Raw genomic sequence first — 12,748 nt, 5'->3', positions numbered from 1 at the left:
TGTTGTCAGAGCTCGCTGAAGTGTGTGCAGAGACGCCTCAAGATAAAAACAAGATAAAAATAAACTTCTGCGACAGGTACGCTCATGTGCAGTCTGTGACAACTAAGAGATAAACATAAATATTACACTGGAAAGGAGGAACAATTACTTCTCCTTGTACAAGGACTGTAACCGACGCTATCGAAATATACACTATGTGCTTAAAAGTATCCGGACACGTGGCTGAAAATGACATACAACTTCGTGGCGCCCTCTATCGGTAATTCTGGAATTCAGTATGGTGTTGGCCCACCCTTATCCTTGATGACAGCTTCTACTGACACCTTCATTAAAGTGCTGGAAGGTTTCTTGGGGAGTACCAGCCCATTCTTCGCGGAGTGCTGCACTGAGGACCGGTATCGGTGTCGGTCGGAAAGGCCTGGCATGAAGTCGGATTTCCGAAACATCCGCAAGGTGTTCTGTAGGATTCAGGTCAGGACTCTGTGCAGGCCAGTCTATTACAGCGATGTAATTGACGTGTAACCACTCCGCCACAGGCCGTGCATTATGAACAGGTGCTCGATCGTGTTGAAACATAGAGTCGCGATCCCCGTATGGCTCTTCAACAATGGGAAACAAGAAGGAGCTTCAAACATCAGTGTAGGTCTGTGCTGTGGTTGTACTACGCAAAACAAAAAGGGGTGCAAGCCCCCTCCATGGAAAACACGACCACACCATGACACCAGGGCCTCCAAATATCACTTTTGGCACTACACACGCTGGTGAATGACGTTCACCGGGCTATCGCCATACCCACACCCTGCCATCGGTTCGCCACGTTGTGTACCGTGATTCGTCACTCCACTTCGCGTTCTTCCACTGTTCAATCGTCCAATGTTTAAGCACCTTACACCAAGCGAGGCGTCGTTTGGCGTTTACCAGTGTGATGTTTGGCTTATGAGCAGCCGCTTGGCCATGAAATCTACGTTTTCTCACCTCCCCTATAACTGTCATAGTGTTTGCTGCAGATCCTGATGCAGTTTGGAATTCCTGTGTGATGGTCTGGATAGATGTCTGCCTTTTAGACATTACGATCCTCTTCAACTGTCTGCGGTCTAGGCGCTTCAGTCTGGAACCGCGTGACCGCTACGGTCGCAGGTTCGAATCCTGCCTGGGGCATGCGTGTGTGTGATGTCCTTAGGTTAGTTAGGTTTAAGTAGTTCTAAGTTCTAGGAGACTGATGACCTCAGATGTTAAGTCCCATAGTGCTCAGAGCCATTTGAACCATTTTTTGTCGGCGGTCTCTGTCAGTCAACAGACGAGGTCGGCGTGTACGCTTTTGTGGTGTACGTGTCTCTTCACGTTTCCACTTCACTATCACAGCGGAAGCAGTGGTCCTAGGGATGCTTAGGACTGTGGTAATCTCGTGTACAGACGTATGAGATAAGTGACACCCAGTCATCTGACCACGTTCGAAGTCCGTGACTTCCTCGGAGCACCCCATTCTACTCTCTCACGATGTCTAAAGACTAATGAGATCTATGAAATGGGTTACCTGGCAGTAGGTGGCTGCCCAATGCACCTAATATGAAAAAGGTATGTTGTTGGGAGTGTCGCATACTTTTGATTACATAGTGTAAGTCGTTCAGTAATATGATCGTAACAACTGATATAAGCAATTTGCAACATAAAAATACGATAATCTGAAAAGTTTCGTCTTTGGTCTTAACAGTAGAACAATACAGAACATTAGGATAAAATGATAAACCATGATCTTTGATGGCGGATTGCCAATAAGGACCATAATGCGAAAAAGCAATTTGGGTGAAAAGTAAATGACACATACCAGCAGGAAACGGTGAATGTACTATTATGAACAACAACAGGATCACAAAGAATAATCTCAGTGTAGCGTTATCGATGAAAAAAACACAAGTGGGTAACACAAGTTCATAAAAACCTAAGAGAAATACGCATTTGCATAGAAATAATTTAAAACAGAAAATATATAGATCTCTAATTCAAAAAAATTACATTTGGTGAGCAGCTTCCCCGAAAAAAGTCAGGATGAACGCAAGAACGTGAAAAGAAATTCAGTAAACGAATGAAGAGATACTTGTAGTAAAGGAAAGCAAACTGTCCTAAAGATGCGCAACGTGCCCTGTAGGTGCACAAAACAAAAATACATGGAACTGAAGAGCAAGAGACAAGTACTGAAATTAAAAAAAATGTGTAAGGAGTGAATTTCGTCTTTCTCCAGTGCTGTTACATGACTGTATATCGCAGAAGGGACGAAGAATTAAAAGAAAAATTGAAATTAAGAATCAAAGTGAAAAGATATCGAAGATAATAGTCGATAATGAGGAAGAATAAGAGTATCTGTTGAATGGAGTATATAGTCTAGTGTGCGTGTAATATGTGTTCAGAGAAAATCAATGAAAGGCGAAAAAACGGGTAGTCGCAGAAGTGAGATTAGCCATAAACTTATCGAAATTGGGGACCATGTCGACGGTGGAAGTCTGCTCCCTGGAAACAAAACGGTGCGTGATGGACGTAGCAAGTAGCACACGAGAAGAAGAGGCAAACAGATAATTTGTCAAGGGGGGTTAACACAGACATTAATTAGTGAAACAAATATTTTCAGAGTGAACATTTGCAGCATATCATTGGATGTAAGTGATCATGTACTGTGGAAGAACCGAAATGAGAAGACTCGCAGCGTTTGAGATGTTATACTATACAAGGACGTTGAAAATTGAGTCTGTTGTAAGATAACAAATGAGATCCTCCGTAGAATCGGTGAGGAGAGGAATAAGTGGAAACATTAACTAGAAGAAAGGACAGGACGATTGGACGTGTGTTAATACATCGAAGGTTAACTTCCATCAATCATGAGAAAAGAACAAACGGCACAAACTAAAACAGAGTTTGCCATATCTGTACATAACAAATATTTTAGGTCGTTTGGTGTAGTAGCTATTCTGAAATGGAGATTGGTAGAGGAGAGAAACTAGTGGCTGGCCGCATCAAACCAAAAATGGCTCTGGACACTATCGGACTTAACATCTATGATCAGCAGTTTCCTAGAACTTAGAACTACTTAAACCTAACTAACCTAAGGACATCACACAACACCCAGTCATCACGAAGCAGAGAAAATCCCTAACCCCGCCGGGAATCGAACCCGGGCGTGGGAAGCGAGAACGTTACCGCACGACCACGAGCTGCGGACTATCATCAAACCATCTATCAGCAGATATGTGAAAATGTCCTAAGGCAAAGGGAACATAATAAACGTGTAAAACACAATTAGAACTGAGATTGTTAAGCATTACTTGTCGAAAACGTGTGATTGATTTACCACATGTTTCGCGACTATGTTGTTTCATTATTAAGTGCTATTAAACAAGGGCAACACAAGTCATTGCACTGAAATACTATACATACTGACAACCACGTGAAACTGTTTATATGGTGGTGTAGTATTACTGACCCTGAAGGCACTGTGAAAGATTCTACCAGTATTGGCATACTCAGAAAGTGACAGTGAAACTTCCAGTAACAAACAAATGGAAGATGTTTATGCAGTTGTATTTTCTGGTTCTTTTTCAGACGCAAAGTCATCAGTAAACCACCTTTCAAATTACTGGCATGACTTCGAAGACTTGATTACTCTCCTTAAGCGCAGACTTGTAGCGATATGAGAATTTTTGACAAATTGTGGGATACAGGAAGTTTGTTGGGTCTGTATAATTCCTTAAAGCAGTAGCTAAATTCCTCTTGCAACTAACATAGGCGTTTTTTATTCATAGGTGTAAACCCATACAGTTTCAATTAACCGTCCTTCCATGAATAAGTATTGGAGTATCTCTCAAATATCAAATTGCGCGTAACTCAGGAGGTTCTTTCATGCACTGTCGATCTAGAGGCAGTACTGTTGATTTGAATCACAGTACCTCGTACTTTTGAGTGTTGTCCTCAAACTCAATGCTTTAAAATAATTAAGCTCTTCTTCTGCCCAGTCCATGGCGTCACGAGAACTGAGTTCATCTCCACCAGTGTGTTCCTGTGTTCTGTTGTCTCTGACAGGCATTCGTTGTTATCTTGGGTACTGACGATGCGAAAGCACTCCCATTCGGTGGGTAACATATCCTCGTTGCTTTGAATACTTTAAGATTAATTGTCAGTCACTATGTTGAATATTCCTTCCTATAAAACTTAGAATACTTTTTTCTATGATGTCGCTTTTTCTTCCGTAACAACAACTAAAGCGTCCTTTTCATTTTTAAATTATTTTCATTCCCCGTCGTGTTTTCTATACGCTCAAAATTTGCCTTGGTTTCTGCACTTTAACTTACGCTCCACACTCTTTGCTATACTAGGCACTGTTTTGACTGTTGTTTATCACTGCAACCCTCACCCCGAAAAGAAGTATGATACAGCTCTCCACGCTACTTTATCCCGTAAGCGTCTTTATCTCTGAATAATTGCTGCGATCTACTTGTATTTTAACCAGCTTACTGTATTCTGCACACTTCCCTCCCTTCCCAAATAGCCTATAACGAGATGCCTCAGGACGTCTCCTATAAATTTATTTTTTCTGATCGTAAATATCTGCACACATAATCTTCAGCATTCTTTTGTACCACTATATTTCGAAACGTTGTGTTCTCCTATTGTCTGCACTCCTTGTCGTCCACGTTTCCTTCCATACAAGACTACACTTCTAAGCAATTCCTTCAGTAAAAAAAAGCAGTCGTAGCTGTGTGTGGCCGACTGGCACGCGGGAAATCGGACAGGTTTGCGCAGTCTTCTTCCGATGATGAGAGACGCCTCGCCCGACGACTCACCGTGCTTTTGTCACTGCCAGTCCTCCGTAGACATTCTGCAAGCGCCTATGAATATCTGCGATGCTCTGATTTTACGCAAAAAGTAACTCAATGACAGCTGTCTGCTTGGAACGCACTTCTATTAAAGATGCCATTATAAGGTTTCGTAAAGCGCCGTCACCCATAAGAACTTTATGGAATTATAGGCGTTGAAAAGCTAATATGCCATGATGTCCCACATCAAGTTCTGCATTTTGTCAAAGAAAACTTTCCGAGGGTAAAATGTGTTGCAACGCCCCTCGTATCTTCGTTTTCATAACTTGCTACTGAGTCTTTTTCTGAGAAGTGCATATATCATGTACATATATCTCGTCTTTTGACGAAGTTAGTACAAGTAATCTTCCAATTACTATACACAGTGGCACGTAGCGAGGAGCAAAGAAAAACTATACATGGCTGCCTTGGTCATTTCGATAATTTAGTATCCAAACTATCATATTTTAGCGTTTCAGAAGGAAATTATAGAAAATGTTTCTCATGGTCTGCTTTTTATTTCAGAATTAAAGCTGCCAAATTTCTTTTTTAGTGCTCCATTCCCTCTTCGATTGCTATTCCATATGTGTCAGTTTTCGTTTCGTGTTCTCATTTCTCCCTTTGTTATCCACTCTCTCCTTCCTCACGTTCTTCTTTCTCTAGAAAGCACAAAACCGTGTTAACACTTATAAGCTAATGGATGGCATTTGCTCTCCTACACGCGTTATTACAATTTGCGAGCAGCTCCGCACGGTGGATGTGCGTCGCGGGCAGCGTACCTGGACAGGGGCAGTCCTGCGCACGCGCTTGCAGCTGCCAGTGTAGTAGAGGCGGCGCACGAAGGCCCACAGGAACTTGATGGCGCGCGTGAACAGCTTGCCGAAGTCCGCCAGCAGGATCAGGAACAGCGGGATGCCGAAGATGGCGTACACGATCGTGATTGCACGTCCCGTGGTCGTCTTGGGCGAGATGTGCCCGTAGCCTGCACACATCACGTTCCCAGTTCGTTAATACATCACCATGATCCAGAGCCGACACAGATAGTTATGTAATCTAACATCATAAGTACTAATCACTTAATCAACACTATATAGTTGTAAACATTATATGTATATGATTTTCGTTAGTATTAAAACACTTGCTTTTGTATGCAGTTATGGCAAAATTCTTTCCAGGGTGACATCCGCTTTAAAAACAAAGCAGTCAAACACAAAATTGTTCACAGTGAAACTTTCGGAATGAAATTCTTTTGATTGTGTGACTGATGATGTGCTATAAAACTACGATGCCAACGTTGCTGTAGCAGGCACCGTGCGACAGAGTGTTCAACACTGCCTGAATTAGCAGCAGAAACATAATTTCTTAAAATAAGATGCTGTCACACACTAGTCGACCAATAAAACCTACTACGAGGATAACTGTAAAAGTAAAGAAAGTTTTATCTAACGTGCTTCGAAATTTTTCTCCAGCTCCATCACCATGTCAGGGTTCCTTCTAGATCACCCTCATATATCCTAGCGTCGGTATGACTGCAACAGCGAGCAGGGATGGTCGTTTACTATTTACATTTGCAGTTTTAAAATGTGTGGCAAAATTAATGATCACGTCAAGTGTGAGGTTCATAGTATAACACGGTTTCTGGTTCATAGTACAATGAGGTTTTGTAATGCAAGAAAATGTTCACCCTATCAAAGTTTACAAACAGGTAACTGAAGTTTATTGAATGTATTAAAAAAAACTGCAGTTCGAACATGGTGCGTCACTTTTAAAGTTCGGCGAATAAATATTTATGATGAAGGATGGTCAGTTTGACCTTCAGTTGAGAAAAAATTCAAAATAACCGGCGATTCACTATTCGTGGATTGAGGTTGTGCTTTGCTGAAACTGCACAACCATTTCTTTATCAAAATTTTGGGGCTATAGAAAAATGTGTGCCGGGCGGTTTCCTCAGCTTTTGTCATATGAACTCAAAAACGTAATGAATGGGAGGTGCACTGACTTTTGTCACTCTGTACGACAAGGATGGTGAGGAGTTTCTGAAGTAGATGGTTACTGGTGACGAGATCTGGGTTTCACACAAAAGTCCTGTTAATGGAACGGCGTAAGTCACGCTCCCCTAACAAAATCGAAAGCAGCCAAACAAATTCTTAGCACCAAAGAGATTGTGATCATAGGGTTATGAGTTCGAAGTGATGTCCATTTCATTGCATTTATGCCTACAGGAGAGATCAAAAGTGAAGAGACTTATTGTCAAATCATTCACCTACCATACCACGCCTTTCAAAACAAATTGCGTATCTTCTGTCTGGCGGCATTATGCTTCTTCACGATCAAGTTCACCAGCACTCTGGTGCGATGACGAAGGATTTACTTCGTCTGTAAAAATAGGGTGTTTTCGAACATTGATCTTGTAGTCTAGACTTAGACCCGCGCGATCACCACATTTTTCCGATAAACGACGGACAGCACTACAGAAATGACAATGAATTGAAAGCGGATGTAAGCTATACAAACATTCTTCATACAATGAATAAAAAATCTAACTTGACAGTCGTTTTTCTAGAAGGCGTCAATGAGAGACTGTTGTAATTGACAGTTGTGGTGAAACATGAAAGGCTGTTTTGTCACCCTCCCTTCCAAGAGATGACGTAGACTGTGTACTTATACTAATTACTTTTTACGTGGCTGCAAACAATGCTATTAAGCTCTGGAACCCATAGTACGTAAATTCGATATTACGTACAGCTGATTGGGAAATATTGGGAAGCAGATATTTGAGTTGGAGACCCTTATAAAAAGGTGGTTATATTTAAAAACTATTCTCATTTTTTCATCGCTCTCAGTTGGACAGTTTGAATTTCATGACACGTTTCGGTTTCTCTGCGTCATCTTCGTATCCAAAACAAAGTACAGCTAAATATGTATCGCCTTACAGTTTACAATTAGTGGAAAAGAACTGTACTTAAATGTAGGATTTACATACCTAAGTAACACCCCTTGCTCTTGTGTCCGAACCTCACGTCAGAGTACTATGTTCTGCAGTTGCGATCAGTGTTTTAAATTGGTATCTGGTGAAGGTAGGGGAGAGGAGGGGGGGAGGAGTGGCGAAGAGAGGAAGGGGAAAATGTAGCGAGGGTGTTTCAGAGAAGGGAAAGAAAGCAGCTCTCCTTCGACGTGATTGTTTCTGGACGACCCTATCTTGACGTGGTTATCTCGGAACTATACCTTTTAATCAAAATATCCACGGGTGTACAGCCGGTCGACGGTGTCCAATGGGCACAATATTTCGGCGATCATACATGTCGATATCATCAGGTGAACTGACGGACTGAGCTCCTGTGAACGTGCCGGCACGGAGATCCGTACGCTATGGTTGCTCAGAGTGAAGTGGATTGTTTGTAGGTAATAAAGTGTTAAATTATCAGACTATTTTCATGTCACTTAACTTGATTATAAAGTAGGTTATCCATCAGTCAGACTACGTTATAAATCATTTCTTCGGTCTACCCGTAGGTGTACCACGTTTCTTTCGATTTGTCAAGTGCATTATTTTATGCTCCTAAAGATTTAAGAAAAGTGCTTAACCTTTTCACCACTTTTAAATCTAATAAAGATCGAACTAATATTATTTCTGCATCATTTTAACATTTTTCAAACAGTGCATTTTAGACAACCACAACATCAGCGAAATGTCTCACGTTACTATTCATTCAACTGCAAGTCCTGTAGTAGCAAAGGTTCCAACACACTTCTGTGAGCCACACCTTAAGTTACTTCTGCATCTGTCCATTAACCTCAATCTAAGAAAATATACTACATAATTCCCACCCAGAAATCCCCGATCAAGTCATAAATTTTGTCTGACATCACATGTGATCATACTTTCATTAATAAATGCTGGACAGGTACAGGGTCAAATATTTTTTCAGAAATAACGAAATACTGCATCTTGTCGAAGAGCTTGATAGATGATTTTCACAAGGTAATGTAAGGAAAGAGGGAGTTGAGTTTCACATAATCAATGTCTTCGGAATTCATGCTTAAAGGCTTAGAGGCGGTGATTCTTCTCTAGATACTTCGTCGTATTTGAGTTGAAATGTGTACCAAGATCCTACAATAATTCGGCGTCAAAGACAAGTGACGGTGGTATTAAGGATAATTTCTGCTACCCTTGCTATAGACAGGCATGACCTCTGCATTCCTCCAGCCATCAGCAATGGATACTTGACAAATAGGCGTCCCATAAAAATTCGACACAGAAATTTAATCACGAATGCTGTGAGGAACTTGTATCCTGAATAGACATATGTGATTCATACGCTACATTATTCGCTCGTCGGAGAAATATGTGGGCATTAAATATCGCCAAGGGAAGTAAGTAGGGAACCCGGGGTAGAACGGGGTACCGAAGCAGAATGAAGATGTATATATGTTCGTGTCTAGGAAGTGCTGCCAACGATCGGCTGTTCAAAGAGGGTTCAAAGGGCTTTGAGCACTATGGGACTCAACTTCTGAGGTCATTAATCCCCTATAACTTAGAACTAGTTAAACCAAACTAATCTAAGGACATCACACACATCCATGCCCGAGGCAGGATTCGAACCTGCGACCGTAGCGGTCTCGCGGTTCCAGACTGCAGCGCCTAGAACCGCACGGCCACTTCGTCCGGCCGATCGGCTGTAAGTAGAGCTTGTTCAGACACTTACTGCTCAACCTTGGCAGCATATGTTTGTTTGGTTTTCGTAAGCGTTGGGTCGTAAAGTTTTATCTGTGGTAATTTTTGCTTCTGCCTTGTAACGTCTGGTGAATTGAAAGCAATTAAAGGTATACCTACTTATTTACAGTACGACTATTGTTAGTAGATGCTTAAAATATGTTTAATAATCTTTAGTTTCAAGCAGTTAAATGTTTGTTTTCGTATTTTTGTTTAGTGGCCCTATCTCCATAACCTAAACCATGTTCCTGGGGCGGTATGGGGAACTACCCCATTCTGCTCCGTTACATTTTTAACAAAGAGATCGCTTTTTTAGCCTCTTGATCTATTTTGCTTTCGATTTCACATGGTTCCAGTATATAAGAGACAAACAAATAGGCAGTCATTGTCTATTGAGGCCATGAAAAATGCTATGGAGGCAGTTAATTCTGGCCGTTGTGAGTATTTGAAGGCCTCAAACCAATTTGTAGCTCCACAGACTACTCTGCAAAGATACGTTAAAAATAGAAGGGACAACCCTGACTACAAAATTTATAAAATGTCTGAAAAGTTTAAAAACGTATTTACAGAAGAACAGGAGCTTGAGTTCCTTAAGTACATAAAAAGTATGGAGACTAGGTTATTCAGCTTTAACAATCAAAGACTTGCGTAACCTAGCTTATCAGTTGGCTGTACGAAATGGCATTTTTCATAGATTTAAAAATGAAATTGCAGGCGAAGATTGGACCAACGGTTTCCTTAAAAGATATCCTACTTCATCTGTTCGCAAACCCGAAGCAACATCTGGTGCAAGAGCGACGGATTTTAATAAAGTAGCTGTCGACAGGTTTTCTTCGATACTATCAAATGTAACTGACAAACACGAACTAATGGCTTCTCAAATATTTAATTGTGATGAAACAGGCGTTTCGGTTAATTCTAAAAACCAATCATAGATCATAGCTTGCAAGGGGAAACGTGAAGTAGGATTGTTAACATCTGCAGAAAGGGGCGAAACTGTAGCCTGCCTCATTTGTATGTCAGCAAGCGGAGCTTACATACCTCCAATGCATATTTTTCCACGAGGCAGAATCAGAAAAAAATTGACTTAAGACTTCCACCAGGAGGTTGGGTTGAGGTCCACAGCACCGGATGGATGACCTCAGAGTCATTCTTTGTACGGTTTCGAAAATTTATGGAGTTTTCTAAGGCATCAAAAGACTTCCCAGTTATTCTTACAATAGATGGCTGCTCAACACATGCCAAGAACATTGACGTTATATGCTACGCGAGGGACAGTGACGTTTAGTTGCTATATTTACCACTACATTGCTCTCACAGACTTCAGCCGCTTGATGTTTCTTTTATGAAGCCTTTAAGTCATCATTATAGTGATGAGCTCCTCAAAGGTCTACGAAGCAACCCAGGGAAAATCGTAACTCTCTTTCAAATTTCAACAGTTTTTGGTTCAGCTTTCATCAAAAGTACAACAATGAAACTCGCTATTGAGGGTTTCGAAGCTACTTCAATATGGCCCATGGACCCACCCATATTCACCGACGCAAATTTCCTCCCGGCAGACACAATTGACATCGGACTTGATAGGCCGTGAGATAAAGAGGTTATTATATCTGCTGCTGAACAATTGGAATTGCCTTCACCTAGCACACTAACTAAAACAGACGATGTCAACGGGTTGGATGATCAAGCTGGCGAGGTTTCAGCGAACTGCCGCCTAAGAATGACAAATTTATTGAGGCTAATTGTTTTAGTCCTGGGTGCTCTTGGATGGCAACTGACAGCACGGCCTCCATATTTCACCATAAATTCTGATGCCCTTGCCAAAAGTTAACGAAAGCACGGAAAGGGCGTAATGGAAGTGGGGGAAGACCGTTGTTTCAACTGATTCGCCGATCAAAAAAGAGTTAGAATCCATTTTTAAGGAAAAAGCGGAAAAGAATTGGCCAAGGTCAGACAGAAGCTATTTTCGAAAGAGAATAAAATAAGAATTCAAAAAAGTAAGGAAGGGTCTGAAGGTAAATGGAAAAAAGAAGGAGAGAGCATCCAATACTAACAAGAGTGATTACGAGAAGAGTTATGACTATGAATATTTATATTGTTGTGAGCTTTATTCAAAATCAGTTAAATGTTTGGTCGCTTTTTCCATGTGCAAAAAGTGGGCACACGATTCTTGTGCAGGAATAGATAGCGAAGATGATGAGTCTCTCCTAGTGAGTCAATTTTGTAATTAGCCTTAAGAAAAGGATACAATACATGACAACAGTAGTTTGACATTAACATTCACTTTAAACTAAATAAATACCGAGCAAGGCAATATTTTCAGCATTTCCGATAATTTTATACGTTTTTTTCTTGTACTTACCGTGCACGGGGAAGAAGGGGCAAATGACATACCTTTCTGTTTCTCAGTGAAAAAAATTTTGTTCTTTTATTTTATGGAAATGTTCTTGTATTTTAATGATAAATACATCATTATGCGTTCATATAAAAATTGGCAACTCTCTTATTTAACAGTTTTGTACTTTTGTAATCAATGTTTTCAACTTTGTATCCCGTTCTACCCCTGGTTCCCCTATATTCATTGAAACTGACTGAGTTTTCTCACGTTTCTTAAGCCAAGATCGAGTAAACATTCCTTTATTTAATACTTGACTAGAAGAAGGGATCGGTTGGTAGTACATGTCGTGAGGAATCAAGGGATCACAAATTTAGCATTGGAGGGCACCGTGGAGGGTAAAAACACTAAGCAGATTCAGAAGGATGTAGATTGCAGTAGGTACTGGGAGATAGCTTGCACCGGATAGATTAGCATGGAGAGCTGCATCAAACCAGTCTCAGGACTGAAGACCACAACACCAACAACATTTAATACAACGGGTTTCGACGACTCTGCCGTTGTCTTCAGCTCTTAAAAACGTCTTTTTGATACGAAACGTAACCTCACGCCAAGTAGTAATGTGGATAAAAAACAGCATACTACGAAAAATCTGTCATGACTTAAATACAGAGTGTTTCAAAATATATATATATATATATATATATATATATATATATATATATATATCGAATGCTTATATTTATTCAACTTCAAATATGAAACTTTACACACATATTTACGAACCTCTCAAGTTCAGATTACAGTTGTTCAATATGTCCTTCATTAGCGACATCGATACTCAAATTCCTCCCATCC

General features: G+C 40.8%; 1 protein-coding gene across 3 annotated transcripts in view; it reads right to left on the bottom strand.

Annotated features, from left to right (window-relative positions):
• The window catches only part of LOC126354639 (potassium channel subfamily K member 18), a 503,048-nt gene that overhangs the window by 30,453 nt on the left and 459,847 nt on the right, over positions 1–12,748 (bottom strand). For all 3 annotated transcript variants that reach the window (XM_050004409.1, XM_050004410.1, XM_050004408.1), the window contains one exon: positions 5,621–5,823. In XM_050004409.1, the coding sequence (XP_049860366.1) occupies positions 5,621–5,823 (203 nt within the window). The remainder of the gene's footprint in view (positions 1–5,620; positions 5,824–12,748) is intronic.

The sequence above is a fragment of the Schistocerca gregaria genome, chromosome 3 (assembly GCF_023897955.1).
Source record: "Schistocerca gregaria isolate iqSchGreg1 chromosome 3, iqSchGreg1.2, whole genome shotgun sequence".
In the NCBI taxonomy this organism is placed as follows: domain Eukaryota; kingdom Metazoa; phylum Arthropoda; class Insecta; order Orthoptera; family Acrididae; genus Schistocerca; species Schistocerca gregaria.
The sequence above is the reverse complement of the archived record's forward strand: the minus strand, read 5'-3'. Positions and strand labels throughout refer to the sequence as shown.